The sequence below is a fragment of the Rousettus aegyptiacus genome, unplaced genomic scaffold (genome assembly GCF_014176215.1).
Source record: "Rousettus aegyptiacus isolate mRouAeg1 unplaced genomic scaffold, mRouAeg1.p scaffold_m13_p_12, whole genome shotgun sequence".
In the NCBI taxonomy this organism is placed as follows: Eukaryota; Metazoa; Chordata; class Mammalia; order Chiroptera; family Pteropodidae; genus Rousettus; species Rousettus aegyptiacus.
In genome coordinates, this window is record NW_023416287.1 from 67,296,455 (window position 1) to 67,313,120 (window position 16,666).

At 43.0% G+C, this 16,666-nt stretch overlaps 1 protein-coding gene across 12 annotated transcripts in view; it reads left to right on the plus strand.

Annotated features, from left to right (window-relative positions):
• The window catches only part of FHOD3 (formin homology 2 domain containing 3), a 413,611-nt gene that overhangs the window by 334,143 nt on the left and 62,802 nt on the right, over nt 1-16,666 (plus strand). For all 12 annotated transcript variants that reach the window (XM_036229056.1, XM_036229058.1, XM_036229060.1 and 9 more), the window contains one exon: nt 14,038-14,322. In XM_036229056.1, coding sequence (XP_036084949.1) covers nt 14,038-14,322 — 285 coding nt within the window. The remainder of the gene's footprint in view (nt 1-14,037; nt 14,323-16,666) is intronic.

The following is a 16,666-nucleotide window of genomic DNA, read 5'->3' on the forward strand; positions in this document are numbered from 1 at the left end:
TTTCCCTCAGCCTAGTTTGTTATTGTTCTTTGAAACAATCTGCTGGCATCCAATTAATAGCCAATTCTTTTTACCAGGTCCCATTTTCAAATGCTCAAAGTAATTTTTTGCTTATCCCTAATATTTTCAATATCCCAACATCTGGAGGAAGAATAAAAAATATGATCACACATCCAGATGTTTGTCCTGCACCAAACACCTGGCATTATGTGGTCCAAACGTGTCAGGGGCTGGCTCCCTTTTTCATTCTTCTCGTGGAATTGTATGATAATAATCCACTTCACATTTCTGTCCTGCTCTGTCCCTTCCTCCCAAATGCTACTATTTAATACCATGTTGTGCATCTGAGTAAGTAGGGGGGATGCTAGTATCCATATTTTGCTGAGGCTCCAATAGATGGGAAGATTTGCGTCAGATCTTGTTGGCACCATGCTGGGAATACAACCAGTGTGTTAACTCCCAACAGAGCCATTTCTCAGGGCATCGTGAGTGACATCACAGTATTTGTGGTGGTGTTAACGCCACATCGTCTCCCCAGTATCTGCAAAACTGTGGCCTACGTTTCAGAATTATATTTATAAAACAAAAAAAAAAGGGGGGGGGAAAGCATATGTTGATGTTATTGAATTCTATATGCCTGAGAATTACAGGTCACGCTATCGGTTCTTTTGTTAAAACTCAGATTCTGAAGAACTTTTAAGACCAGAAAATATGAAAACATTAAAAGCTTCTTTACTTTTTTCTCTTGCATAATATATTTAAAAAGAGAGAAGGGCTAATGGTAAAATACCCACATCATGTGCCATCAAGTGAGATCTTTCAGCTAAAAAACTTCCCACTAAATCTGCTATGACTTTTGTATGAATTATGCCAATACCCCCACCATCTAGTCAGCGTGTGCTTGAATTATTTTTCCATCTGGCCCTCTTATGGCTCATGGCAGATGTTTGTCCCAATACTGCCTAGACTTAATAGTGATGGTCTGAATAATTTTCCTCTGTGTGAAACTACCAGGCCCAAGTGAGGATCAAATATGTGTGTGCTATAATTAATGGAGATATTCACCCCGAAATTTAGGTAAATATGAAGGGTCTATCTCTTCACCCATTGCTTTAATTATAATTTCCTTATTATTAACGTACCCTCATGGCATAGATTAGAATATATATCTGATATATTTATTTCTTGTTATTTTTTAAAACTCACAGATGACACTGGAAACGAATTATTCTCACAAACCAGAGAAAAAGTTACAGCGTTCTTATTGAGATAGAATTCTTTGATATGACTCTTGGGCAAGTTACTCTGAGGATTAAAGATAATAATCTAGGTCCCCACAAGTACAGTTCATATAGAAAGGCAACCTGTTATCCCACTGGGTGTCAGATCTAGGTAACCTATTTTACGGAAGCAAAATGGAGAAAAACACTTATCTCAAAACTAGGTGTGGATGTAGTCCCTACAGGGTGTCACAGGGTTGAACTGCCTTCCTTGGAGGCTAGAACTGTGTTCCTTCCTGCTCCCTGGCTCGCACACTTGAGTCCCTCCTGAGGCTCGATGGAGATGGCCTTTCCCAGTAGCAGGGATCTGCTAAGAGTTTACAAGTATCTTTCACCTAATATTGTCACCACGAAAACATGTATAATGGCTGGATTGTTTTTCTTATTTTTAGTTCAATACTCTATACTATACACAGAAATAAAATTTTAGAGATGCATTCAAAAATTTTACCACACTATATTAATTTTATGTCAGGGGAAAATATGTTCAACAGTGACTTTTTTCCTACTCAGTTGGACTCAGATATTTCCGAATACCTCATTGTTTGGCAATGGAGATATAAACTATGGCCTATATGGTCATGGCCTACTCACCAACATTCACCTGGAGGCATTTACAGAAACTGTTGATGTGGTGCACTGACATTTTCTTTCAGAGATTCAAGCATTTAAAGCGTTTACTGGTAATATGACAATTCCTCGAGCCTGCTGATCCTCACACCTGAAAATAGAATATAATCATATAGTTATATCATGAAATATTCAGTTTGTTTAAATGAATAATCATTTTCATGTAGGTATCATTCATCATCATTGCTGTTGTCATGGTTGCCAGTCACTGATTGAGCATCTCGGTCACCCTCATTGTATAACATATTTTCAATCTCCTTCAGGTATAGACACTTTCCTAGTTAACTTAATCTATATGGCAGAAATCAGAAACATCTAGTATCCTATTTCCAGCTGGCACAGTAGTAATAGAACATCATCCATCATCGACCTAATGCATGCTGGTTCCCTTGCATAAAGCTTTTGGACACCTCCAGTCCAGTTTTTCATGAACTGGCAGGAAACTAGATTCCTTGTGGTTCTGTGACCCAGGGCTGCCTCACGTCCCCATACCTCACCTGACTGCTGCTACTTGATGACATTCAGTCAATAAAACAAAATCTCTTAAACTCTACCCAAGACCAAGTCCTTGCCTGCTACTCTTGCTGTAGAACTTTTAAGAGAGCCTTTGAAAATAGTTGGATATTTCTGCTTTGCCATTTCGCTGTCTCTAAAATGGAAAAAGGCAAAATCTCCCCTTTTTTCATCCTATAAAGAATAACAGTTGCCTGCAGTATGTTTTCTTGCACCATCTTATAAACCATTAAATAGTCTTGAGTCCTTTTGATGTAGAAAAAGTCTGAATCTCAAGTATATTTAAGTAAAGGCAAGGCATACAATGCCATTGGGAAAGTTGTTAAAGAAGGGTATTATGGAATCAACATAATAATTTCACAGATAGCAACTAGGTATCAAAATCTACAAAGGGTCTGAGACTTTACGCTACTTGTAAGGTACTAAGTTACCCTGTCACAACTTCATGGATGTTGGCAGAAGACACAAAACTCCTGAATCAGAAACAAAGGACTTCATTACTGATAGCAATAATGGTAGCTAAAGTATCAGCATTTGTGCCATTTCTCCAAGCTCCAGTTCCCACAAAGTGACACGAATAGGCCCAAGTAATCACTGTGCATACACAGAGAGAAACTCTGAGTTTAGGGACTCCAAATCTTTTATAGTGGACAATTAGCCTTGTCTCAGAGAAAGGCATCATCTTTATCGCAGTGGGCAATAAACCAACCGGTCCTTTGTTCTGGAGGAAGACACTATCTCTGTCTTCCATGGCTGTTTGTTATGCATACATTATTAGATTGTCCAGAACAAAGGTTATCAGTGCCTCTGCTTGCAAGACTACAGAACATGAGAGACCCAGAGGGAATTGTTTACAAGCATTGGATTATAATGGTTTTAAAGCAATTTTTACAATCAAATTTGTATCCAAAAATCTGTTTAATGTAAACAAAAAAAAATAGGTTTTGAATATCAATTAACTTGTTTGTTCTTATTTGACATAAAGATGATCAGGAGCTGCAAGACCCGGTCTGTGGTCTGCGGCAGGCTCTGGGAATGAATATGCTTGTCTGCATCTAGAGGTGTTAACAAGGAATCTGGAAAGACATCAGTGCCTTTCATCCCAGGTGGGATGAAAGGTGACTGCTTCCAGGCAGTTAGGAGGCCTCCACAGGTAGGGACAGTGAACATTCTTCGATCAGTGTGGTACCTCGAATTTCTAGAGTCAATGGCTGAGACTGCAAAGTAGTACAGAATAACTCTGATTCCTTGTAGTACCCTTATCTGTGGTTAGGACCTTGATCACCACTCCGACATCTCCACCACTTCTCTTTTCCCTCCAGCACCCCTGCCTTTCTGTCACCAATCCCCATATGTTATTTGTACGAAATGATACAGTGCCTTATTGTGGCAAGATAGTCACACATTACATTTCCAGTCCCTAAAAGTATACTGAATTCAGTGACCCTGGAATGCATCTTATCTACCTCTGAACATTGTGTGAATCCTTAGAAGGAACATTGTGTGACTCCTTCTGAAGCTGGAACTCCCTCTGAGGAAGCTGCCTCCACTAGATACATTGGGAAATTCTAGTAGCTTTTTGTTGACTTTTTATCTAGAAGCTATGGACCCATATAGCCTTTAGATAATCTCTAGACTCAATGTGTTATTTGACTTTTATGTCCTCTACATTTTTCATCATTGTTTTCTCATCTTTTTTTCTCAATTATTCTCATCATTTTGTTTCAATCTTCTTACTGACTCTTTTTCTGCCTGCCCCCTAATATCAGGTTTTTCCAAGGTTACTTTCCTAGCTACCCTCTCTTTACCCTCTGGCTGGGCCCTCACATTTCCAACTGAATTCTTAACTACCTAATATGTACTGAAGACTGCTAGGTCTGCATCTCCAGCCTTGACCTTCTTGAGCTCAGGATGCATGTATCCAACCTCTTTAGACATCACCATCTAAACGCTCCTCACATACCTCAGACTTAATAAGTGCCAGACAGGGGCATTCAAATGGGAAATGTCACTCATCTCTCACCCATAAAACCCCTACCCTCAAACCTACTTGTACCTTCTAGGCCTCATCTGGTTAAGACCATCTCTTTTGGCCTCGTTATTGAAATTAGAAGCATACATATCATTTTTGACCCTTCCCTCCATGCTCACCCCTACATCTGATTAGTCACCAAGTGTTTATATGCTCCTTTCTCTCAAATCAACCCTCTTCTCTGTCTCCACATTGCCAATACCTTAGTCCCAGTATTAACCATCTCTGATCTTGTTCTAATAGATCTCGTATCTTCCAGGTTCTTCTTAGCAATCCAAAAACAAAAAAAAATCATATCTATACTTTATTCTTAAAATCTTCCAGTGGCTCTCCATTATCTACAACATGAAGTTGAGACCTGACATGGCACTCAAGACTCTTGGTTATCTAGTCCTTACAACCAGTCTTTTACCACCATAACCACCCCCACATGTTATGTTCCATCAGTACCAAAACACTATCAATACCTGAAAAGTGCCATGTTCTCTCGGGCATGCCTCTGTGCTTCACTGTCTTCTTCCAGTGGGTGCTCATTAGACTCCTATTTCTCTAGTTGAAGCATCTTCTCTTCTATAAAGCCTCCTTTGGTTCCTCTTCTGTATTTACCTTCAGCTTGTACGTAACTGCGATACAACACTTATCTCACTGGATATGCAATAGTCCCCCCTCCTCATCTGTGTGTTCCTCAGAGGAGGGCCCATGTCTCCCTCACCTTTCTTATCTCCCAATGCTTGGAGCAGAATGGCATTTAGTAAATGTTTTATGAGCTAAGAAATTAATAAACATGAAAAAATAAAGCAGACACATTAATCTACCGAGACAGCTATTTTCCCTATACCCAGATATTTATTTCACAGGTCATGATGGAGGTCACATCTTTGACTATTTGGCCACTCTATAAAAACTGAAGAAATGATGGTGGCTTAATGTAGAGAGGGAACTTTTGCAGAGAGTTGACATAATATATGTAGGCCATTTCTTTCTGAGGATCATACTCTAAAAGAAAATTTGGAAGATGATTCTTGACAAATTGATAGTTAAGATATTTATTCAACTGTCTTTTAAAATATCTCTTATTTTAACTGAGTTTTTCTCCATTTCTTTGTGAATGAATTTGCTAACAAGTGCAGATAAACTGAGTTATTGACTAACTGGAACGCCACATCTATTAGAGGCTAGATGTAAGTGAGGAAGGGTCAACTTTTTGATATGAGAATTTGAAAGTGGGATTTCTAGTTGTACTGCAATCTCAGGCCAGGTGGTTCTGCTTAGGCTTGGTCATACTCTACTGGAAGAGATAATATTTTCCCTGGATATTAGTTGTTTTGGTCTTATAATGTCTATTGGCTATGACTTAAGAGACTGCTTTAGACTAAAAAATGTTTTAAGGATGACATTTTTTTCACATCTGATTTCCTTGTGCCTAGCACAGTGCATGGCCCATGAGAGGTGTCATTAAATCTTTTCATGGAATGAATGAGTTTGCTACTAATCACATTAGACCATCTAATTAAGAGTAACTATATCTTGTTCAGCCTGAAAAAAATGAATAAGCAAGAAAAAACAAAAAACAAAAAACCCTCAAGTTCAATCAATTTATTTGTTAGCTGTTAGTTTTCAGGACTATCTATTTTAATGTTAATGTATTTTTTCCAAAATAGCAGTTTTTGTTTTGATGTCATTGATGTTTCTGTCTGGCACTTGATTAGAGCTAGAGGTGCTATTGAAATGCGTTGCCATCTTGAAATTAGACAATGTCTCTATCATTGAGGAAAGGCTTGTCTTCCTATTTGCTCTTATGCGATAATGGGCATGTAGTTAACCCAGGAATTCCACCAGCCCTACTGGACACAGAGAAACAAATGAATATTGACACTGTTTGAACCAAAAGACCTATCTATCTGACTAGAAGAATTTAAACGAGCTCAAAGGAAGTCTTTGTAACTGTGACTTGCATTTGGTTTGAGTTCAAGATAATGACAGAGCAATAAATTAAACAATAATCTTAAATTGCTTTTCATTATCTGTTTATAGTGTGAAATAGAATCTATATAGTAATCAATATGAGAATAATTGGAACCCAAACTGGCTCCTTTTTTGTCCTATGTGATACTACAAGGGTATCAGACATGTTTAACCAGGTGAACTCAATCAGAAACATAATCTGAGAGGCAAAAATGGGGAGTGGAAATTACAGTTTAAGTAGTGCTTATAATCCTGCCCAACATCCAGCTCAGGTGTATGTCCCCAAGTGAACATAACATGAGGGCCACAGAACTGGTTTTTTTTCTAGAGCCTCTTATAGTATGGACAACTTGTCAAATGTCATTTTAGTGTTTAAGGATTTGTATTTGGAGATAATATGGCCCATGACTATAAGCCTAGTGTTTCTTACAGCATTCTACTGAAGTTAATGAAAACCTTGACTGTTAGAACTGTTTGGGTGGGTATGGGATCTATAACATGGCATCTTCTAAAAGGACTTCTGAAGATAATTTCTATCATGAATGGTTTTCTTTTTAAGAGGTGGCTTCAGCCCGAACCAGTTTAGAAAATCTAATTCTGAATTTTGAGAACAAAGCCAGGCTTAATTGTTAAGGCATACAGTTTCATTTGACTGATGAACCAGTATTTTGCAAGTGATAAAGTTTCTTCTATAAAGCTCGAGTAAGCTGAGTTTGTACCCATCTTAATGAAACTGTTCCCTTATAGCAGTGATTTTCAACCAGGGGCAATTACTCCCCTTCCCCCATTTGCTGAGAAACCCTGCTCTAGAGTGAATGTGAGTGAACAACTTAGCAGGAACTGGCTCAACACCAAAGGCAAAGTCTAAAGAATTTTCAAAGTTCTGAGCTTTTTCTCTTGAGACCTTTTCACATTTATGTTATTCAGTCACAAGTTTCAAGTCGATGGTGTTAGTTATTAGCTATGAACTGGGGAGGTCCCTGGAATCTACACAGTTTGGAGCAACTATTATAGAACTGGCTGGCCCAGTGCTTGGTTTCATAAGACCTGCCAGAAGGCCGAGTCCTGGCAAAGTCATCGAGACACCATCACAGATTGAAATCAATCGAAGCCACCCAAAGACTTATTAAGTTCAGATCTTTCTACCAGCAAATAGTCTCTAGAAAGAAAAATTGCATGACAAGAGATTTCAATTGGATTCTCTGGGCTCAGCTGTCAGGGACATTGATGGAAGAAGAACTGAACCGTTAGCGGCCACTGTACTTTTTTTTTTAAGGAATGATTATCGTATACTTCTCCTTTGAGGCTTAAGTGACCCACCACACAGTGTAACATCATGATGAACAGCCCTGGCTTTTTAGTCAGATTGATTGAGGTTCAAATCCCAGCTTGGTTAGCATTCGCTCTGCTTGTCAGTGAGTCCTTTTGGAAGGAGGTGGTGCTTGCTCAGAGGGTGCCTGAGAGTGGCCAGTGAAGGGACTGCTTGCAGAGGTGTGGAGAGGATCATGAGAGGGTGGGGAAGCACCCAGACTCTAGCAGCAGTGGGAAACTGTCAACACTGCTCCCACCTCCAGGCCTGGAGGGACTTGGTGAGCAGCTGGGACTTGTTACGATCTCTGTAACCTTGGGAGAGAGCCCACAGGACAGAAACAGTGGCCTGACAACTTCTGCCAAACTGTGGCTCCACGTGAAGAGAGCAGAGACATAAACCCTCCAGCCTGTCCTTCCACCCACCTTTGCTGGTCCCTCCCAGGAACAGACCCAAATGAGAGTGAGAAGGGACACAAACGCAGGAGATGCTCTTCACAGGAGATGCCAGCTTCCCAGGGCATAGAGCAGAACAGAAAATGGGTCTGAAGGAGCAGTCTGAGAGTATGTAGCCCACTGTGTAGCCCTGGACAAGTTATTTGACCTCTCTGAACATATTTCCTTGTTTCTCACACATGGACACTCATCTCCATTTGTTGGTTTGAGATAAACAGGGTAATGTAGATACGGTTCTTAGAAATGCACTGATGTATAGACGGTACTCAATACATAGAAACTTTTATTTTTACTTCATTTTAAGACCTAGCAGGGCCTGATGTCTAGTGAGATTTTTAGGACTAGATAAGGGGTCGGTGCTGGGCTTTTGAAGGGCCAAAGAGAGCTAACTAGTATGAGTCAATGTCTGTCCTGGCTGACTTGGAACGAGACGAGCTGGCTGCAATCCTCAAGGCCTGCTCTTTCCTCACCTCTCTCCCAGTTTTGTGATCTGCATGAGGAAGTACCAGTCATCTGTCTGGGCACCCTTTCATAGTCTCAACAAAAATGCATTTTCCCTCTTTCCCTGTGGTTTTCAGATTGATGGGTTCCCGTTCTGACTCCCCAACCTCTCTCTCCTATAATATCTGTTTCCTTTGTGTAAGAAATCCTCATTAGCGGCCACATTCAGGTCCTTTCTTACAGAACGGTGACAAACAGGTTCCTTGTTACTTCCGAATATACCATGAAGCAATTCCTTCCTATTATTTCTTCCACATCGCATAAAGTTCTCATTACTGTATCCCTTAATACAGTTTAATTTTGATTTTTTCCCCTCCTTCATACTCCACCCTGCCCCCACTTCGACCTTAAAATTTAGTTTAAAGACCTTTGAATCAGGTCAGTGCAGATTCTGTCCAAATACATTTTTCTGGCCTTTGCTAAGTACGTTCCGGCAATGCCAAGATCCCATCAGTCTGCTCTCTTGGGACATGCTCCAGAAAGACAGATCCCAGTTTTGGATGCCTTTTATGTTGCCAGACGTTTCTTGCCATGTCCTCCTCTCATTGCCAAACTCACGTCCACCGTGGGGAAAAGGGCTGCCTGGGCACCTGGCCCAAGTCCTCACAGTTTCCCCCACTCCTTTGCCCAGCCCTGGGGATGCAGTCAGGTCTTTGTCTCCGTCCCCGTCCGAGGTGATTAGCAGGTGTGGCCAGATATGGACAAGTGTGGGAAGCCCTGGAAGCTCCCTATCTGCAAGTTTAGTTTATCACAGTTGCTTCTGAGCCTTACTTGAAGGCGGGACTATGGGGTCCTTATAGGTGTGTGCTTGGGCGTGGGAGCCGTGCCCCTTCCTGCCGGCACCTTGGCCCAAGCCTTCACCATGCCCTCCCAGCCTCAGCTTTCTGAGGGCAATAAGAGGTGGTGAGGATTTAGTAGACAGTTCCTTTACAGTGCCTCAGAGGGAGCCAGCAGCCCTGCAGTAAGCCCTGCTCCCTCAAATGCTAATACAGCACCTCCCTCAGTGGATCTCTTCCCACTGTCCAGAATCTCAATCACTTGTCCATATGTTCTTGCAGTGGCGCTGTTTATTCGTTTTTTCTCTTGAGCTCCACTGATCGGCCCTCACCTCCTCCTCCTAAGTCTCTTTGTCTGGAGGGTTCGCCTCCTGGTCCGTTTGTTCCATACAGAGTAGGAGCTTCACTTGTAACTACAGGCATGCCTCAGCCGTCCCAGAGGGAAGTATAGTTTGACTGTGATGCGGATATAATCAGGGAGTCCTCTCCACAAAATGAAACATGGCCTGTCTCTACCTGAAGCAGTCATCACTGCCCATAGTGTCAAGTCCCAGGTTCTCACCTTGCCTTACGAGGCCCGTTGCCCTGGCTCCTGACGCTGGACGTCTATACACCTCCAGCACCTTGTACTCTCAGCCTCTGCACATGCTCTTCCCTCTGCCCGGAAGGTTCTCATGTCCACTTTCCCCCCTTTAACTCCTTTTCACCTTTGAAGACCTCTTAAATGTAGTTTTGGCACAGAGACAAATGTCCCTTTCCCAGACCTTGCCAAAGACCCTTGCCATACCCTCCAGGGCACCCTGCTTTTGCTCCTAGAACAGCCATCACATTTATAAATATTTTTTAATTGTGTCTGGTGGCGTCTGAGGGCTGTGATTTCCCTGTGCCCATCAGTGGTAGGGATCACCCACCTTTGCCAGGCAGAGGCCATGGCAGGAAGTGTAGGATATCTTTGCTCCTCTGTAACCTTACAATGACAAGAGCCAGGTCTGTCTTGTGTGTCACTGTCTCTCTCACTTCCAACACCATTGCTGGGCCAGAGACTGGATCATTAAATACTGGGACTAGCAACAGTGGGAAGTTGTGAGCAGTTTTCACCCCTTGGTGCTGGCAAAAATCTTAGCTCTCTGTATAGCTTTTCCTGCAGACCAACATCATTCCTTCTGTTCCTGGGGACTCAGCAAATGTAGATGATACTTTTTCCTGTGTCTGCCCAGAGTGCAGCCAGCTTGGCTTGGGGAAGTGACTCAAAGGAAATGGCTCTGTGTGTGTTTGGGGGGTTGGGGTGTTGACAAAGGAGGTCCTGATGAAAGATAATGAGAAAACGGAGCATACATGTTCTGGAATTCAGTGTGCGGTCTCAGGGTGCTTCCTGAGAGTCAACGAGAACTTTGTGAGCGGATGCTGGCCCAGGACCACTCTGAGGGCTCTTGGGAGAAAAAGACGAGGTCGTGTCCTGAAGGGAACTTTTGCTCTTTGATTAATACATCTTGGGAAGGTTTCTGCAGTGGATCCTGGCTGCTCCTTCCAGGGACTCCTGTCGCTTGTCATCCAGTCCCCTCAATTGGGTGCCTGGCCACATACCACCATGACCTGTCGGTTTTCATGCCCTGGGTCCCTAGCCAAGCGATGAGTCCTCTGAAAGCAGAGATGTGTGTCATATTGATGACACGTGTGGCCTGATGCATAGAGCACAGAGCTTGTCAAAAACAAGCAGCGTTGCGTGTTCGCGCTCACTGTCACGTTCACTCTCCATCTTTGGTGGTTTTGCTTGACTTGAAAGTGTGTGAATATTATTTAATTTGTTCATCATTAGGACGACCTCACATGCCACAGATTTCCAGTCAGCCCTTACGGACACTGAGTCTGCGTTCTCATCAGGTTTGGAGATGACTATCTCCTCAGCAGTAATGAAAAAGAGAAACCACCCCTGTGGTCAGATCACACATATCAATGTCTGACTCCATGAAGTTAGGCCCTAACACGTGGGAAGGAAATTGCACTGTTTTATTCTCTAGAGTGCGTGGCTTTCTAGAGTTTGTATGTCCATTACGACACCTTTCTAGGCGGCCACTGGCTGTCCAATGAGGGGGCAGAGTCGCTGTTTAAGTGGAAGGAAACATGACAGTGGAGTGCGTGTAGGCTGGACTCAAACCATCACATGCTGGATCCATCCTGCTTTGTCTGCCTAGTCTCTTGGGGATGTGAATAGACAGAGGCTTATGGCAACCAACTGCGCCCATGTCCCTGTCAGTGATAAAGCCACACAGGCACCCTCGCCAGTTTGCACCATATGCTCACCAATCAAAACTCAAATGCATGCCACATGCTAGGCTGTTGGAAATACATTTTCGTTTTGATGTGGCTATTCTGAAGTTAAAGTGTGCAAGAACATATGCTTTCTGTCAACCAAATGATGACACTGCTATTGCTGAAACTATGCTTTTGCCATGCTTGTAAAGTAGATAGCGTTTTGTATCTCTTTGCTAAATACTCTATTATCAGATGAAAAAGAAATTACCATAAAAATTCCTTCAACACCAAAGGGAATTTTTTTCAAAGGCATGTTTACTCTTTTTCCTGTGCCAGCCCAGTTTTTGCTTTTAAGGAAAAATGCCTGACATAGCCATTCTTAGGCACGTGGGGCCACGGTCATGCCCTTTGATGTCCTCCTGCTACTTTCAGCCAGTGCATTTCTGTCCGCGAACTTTGCCATCATATCACTAGTTTCTATAACTATCCCTCTTGGGACCCCCAGCCTTTGCTGCCCCTGGCCTCCCTTCCTCCAGTCCCCCAGGGAAGCAGCCTGCTGTATTAAGCTACAGTCCCCAGCAGAAGATGTACAATGTGTCATCAAGCCATTGTGAGGCAGAAGGGAAAGGACCTCTGTCCTCTACACCAGTTCGCACCTGAAGTGCGCAGGGGTGGAGGGTGGGGTGGGGGGAGTGGGGCAGGTTCCCATGGAGTATTTCTTTCCTGTGTGGTTGGTAGTTACTCAAGGACAGGAATAAAGGCTGGCATTTTATCCTCCCCACTGCCTGCCTCCTTCCGAAATTCCCTGATGCATTCTCAGAGGAAGGCAGCCTGAGAGCAGACGAGGGGCAGGGGTACTGGACCCAGTGAGTCCTGGCACCACGACTTCATGCTGGGAAACTGAGGGCAACTGAGTCCCCTGCCCAGTGAGGCCTGGGCTATCCTCTCCCACAGTAATGCCACTGCCTGGCCTAGTGGAAGGCCTGCTGTGCCCACCCCCATTGCTAGCCATCCCCCACTCACCTGTGCCAGCAGGATGCCTCCACAGAGAGAGGTCCCCAATCTGCTCATTCTTATGAGGTCTGGGCAGGTCTCTCACAGTTCCTGCTACATGCGGACCCTGCCTGAGTTTCTACATTGCTTTGAATAGTGTATGCCTAGGGTTCAAGCTCACATTCTTGGGGACACACTGTCAGGATTCCAGCTTTGCCCATCCCTGACAGTTAGTCCTCAGGGGTCATCCATCCTCCTCTGGCTTTTACCTGTGGCACTTGGCTCAGAATTTTCAATCATTTTGCTACCCGTTTATAGCTTACATCTGAGAATGTTGCTTAGCCGCACTGTTCCCTAGAGGATGACATGTATGGGAGCACGAGCATTTTTACCTTGGTATAACCCTCAAGTCTCCAGTCTTGATAGGTTTATAAATAGTTCTGTGCATAAAGGACTCTTTCAGAGCTTTCAAAATTATAGACTAACTCCACATTATGAGCAAACATAATTCAATCAAAGGGTGACAGGCCTCCTTGGTATAGCCACTGATAAATCATTGAGCTGCTACTTGCTTATCAGCTTGATCACCATGGAGTTTCTTTTCTCTTTCCCTGAATAGGCAAAAGGATCACGTTTTGGTTTTCCATTGCTGCATAACAATTAACACAAAGATAGCAATTTAAAATGGCACTCATTTATTATTTCACAGTGTCCATAAGTCAGAAGTCCAGCATGATTCGGCTGTGTTCTTGCCCTGAGTATCACAAGGCCAAGATCAAGGTTGTGCTGGTTGGGCTCTTATCAGGAGGCCCTGAGAAGAACCTACCTCCAGGTTCTTCAGGTTCTTGGCAGAATTGTTTCTTCTGCCTGCAAGAGCGAAGTCCCTGTTTCTGTTTCATGTCAGTCAGGAGTCGCCCTCAGCTTCTTAGAGGTTACTCACATTCCTTATCACAGGGTCCCTCCATCTTTAAAGCCAGCAGTACCTGTCAAATCCTTCTCCTGCTTCTAATCTCTCTGGCTTCCTTTTCTGCTGCTAATCAGAAAACACTCTGCTTTTCAAAGGCTCACAAGATTGGATCAGGCCCACATGGATAATCTCCTATTTTAAAGTCAGTTGACTTGAGCCTTGAACATCAGCTGCACAACCCCTTCCAGCAGTGCCTAGATTCATGTTGACTCACCAGAGGACGAGTATCTTGGGAACCATCCCTAGAATGCTGCCTGCCATGGACGGCACAGAGGAATCAACCTCACATCCAACCTCAGACCTCACTTGACACTTCCAAGGAATTCCTGTCGTGATTGTAATCTTCATTGTTGTTTCCACCAGCGAGCACCAGGGACCCTGTGCCTGAATCGGAGGCAGGACCGGAACCAGAGGCAGAGGTGGGGCAGGTGGCCAATGAGACCAGCCAGGAAGTGGCTTCTGCCCGTGTAGGGCCAGACATCGAAGTGGAGCAGGAGCCGGAAGAGCGATCCTCCCTCAGTGAGAAAGAGAGACGGAACGAGGAGGTGAATGAGAGGGACAACTGCTCTGCCTCTAGCATCTCGTCTTCCAGCAGCACATTAGAGAGGGAGGAGAAGGAGGACAAGCTCTCCAGGGACAGGGGAACTGGTAATAAAGCCCTTCTCTCTCTCTCTCTCTCTCTTTTTTTTTTTTTATAAACATATTCCAATGAACCCCAGGGCGGGGGACCTGGTTTGCCAGCCTCTGAGTTGACCTGCTGGCTCAGCTCACTCACCAGGCTGTATCACCCAGTGTCCGGAGGTGAGGAATGTGGCTGCCCTGTCAGCCAGCCCGCAGCTTCCTGCCCCGTGGAGAGAGGAGCCCCACACCCTCTGCCCCGCTGTTGCACCATCATGTCCACAGGTGGGAAAAGGGCCCAATAATGAGGGCACCAGAGTAGGCCCTGAAAGAGAAATTCCTCATTTCCTTCCAAGTGTTCATAGTAAGTGTAGCTTTTTTTCTGATTTAAATTCAGAGACATGTCAGGTTGTTATCTAGTCACTTGAGTTTTTTCAGTGAAGGGTGTTAAACCATTATGACTGATCATTTCAGGCTAGAGTAAATTTGTTAAAAAGAATCAAATGAGTACTTCCAAAAAGTGCTAGTTCACAGTGCGCTGACGTCAGTTTGATGTGCTCTATTGGACTAGACATAATTTAAGTAATTTTCTACAATATACTCAGGACCACTCTTTTCTTTGGTATAAAGTATATACTCTTCCTTATGCAACTATGTCTCTTTGGTATTATACCTGGTATTCATTCAGTTCACCTGTGTAATGGTGACTTTATAATTAGAGATGAAATGGAATGTTAGTTCTCAATAAGGACTTGGGGAGAGAGCCACAGAGGGTTATAGGGATTGTAAATAATTGCTGTAATCATTTGAACTGTGTTTCATATGCAACACTATGGAATTGGTTTTCCTACCCATAAGTTGTTTGCTGTCAGGGCCACCTCTCTTCAGTAACAATCCTCACCGGCTTCAGAGTGACAAACACTCAAGGAGCCTACATCTTGGGTTCAAAGGGCAGCGTGAAGGCTCTACAAGGGCCTGCCAACCAGTAGCATGAGCCATGCATGGCTCGTTTGTTCACAGACTAAGAATACATTGTCTCTGAAGCATGGATGAGTGAATGAAAATTGAATGAATAAGTGGAGCCATAACATCTCACATAAGAACTGTCTATCAATGACTTAGTCTAAAAGAGTTAATATTTCAGTTATAATATATTATTAGATTTTATTGTCTATATCGCTAGTCATTCTGATGCAGTAGAAAAAGAAGACTGAAAGACTATTAGTTTTTATCTTAGGAATTATTACATTGAAAATCTTGCATCTGGTTGAAAATGTATGTGCTAAGAGGTATTTCATGTATTGATACTGACTTAATTTCTTTCGAAGTCGGATTACAGTTAGTCTCCCCAGTAATCCTTGTTATTATTCACATTTAATGTAATTATAGTAGTAGTTTAGGGTGAGGGTAAGTCTTCTTGATCAGTTTGGCCTTAAAATATGTATTATGAATAGCTTCAAGAATTACTCATCATAACTAGGTTTAGTGGACCTAAAACATATCAAGAAGTCGGCTTAGTAAAACTAATCCAGGAAACAGAACATTTTTGGATCAGATTGCCCAACAGTCTTCCAAATAAGGCCAACTTCCCCAAAACGGAGGCTCTGCTCCTAGGGAAGAACCACTGACTTTCGACTAAACGCTGGTGGTGTTCCAGGGTATAGACTCGGGAATTAGGGCTTTGCAGTGATTTTTCTGCTTCAGCTCGGTGCTGTTAAGAGGTGATCATGTTTATTTCTTGTAACTTATTGGTCCCTAAAAATTCCTACTGCACACAGACACCATCAGCAGCTGTGGAATCAGGGCAGCTCTTTCAGCACAGCTCTTGCTTTTCAAAATGTTCTCAACTAAATCATAAAGGCAATCAAAATGATCTACAATCTTATTTCTAATGATTGTATCTATTACTTGAAAATGAGTTTGTAGGGCTTGAAAGAGATCCAACTCATTCTGGTTGTGTGGTTTTCTTTTTCTTTATGTGTTCTGCTACATGGCATGAGTGTGAGAGGCTTTACTGTAGCATGCATCACACATCGTTGTACTTACTGGTATAATTGTCTTTTGTCTCCACTTGAATGTAACCTTTGTGAGGATGGGAATATCTGCCTTGTTCACTGTGAGTCCTCACTCCAAAGCTGGTGCCCAGAACATAGGAGGGGCTTAGAAACTGTTGATGAATAAATAAATGAAGAGGTGTCTGACTAAGGTGAAGAAGCTCCATTGTTCCTAGGTCCTCTCTCTCTCAACTAAAATATCAATACCCTGGGCATAATGAAACAATCAATCATAAGAGGACTCTGAAAGGTGGAAAGAAGAGGGCAGACTTCCTAGGGACATTCAGAATTAATGACAAAGTAGTGAAGCTCCAAATAAA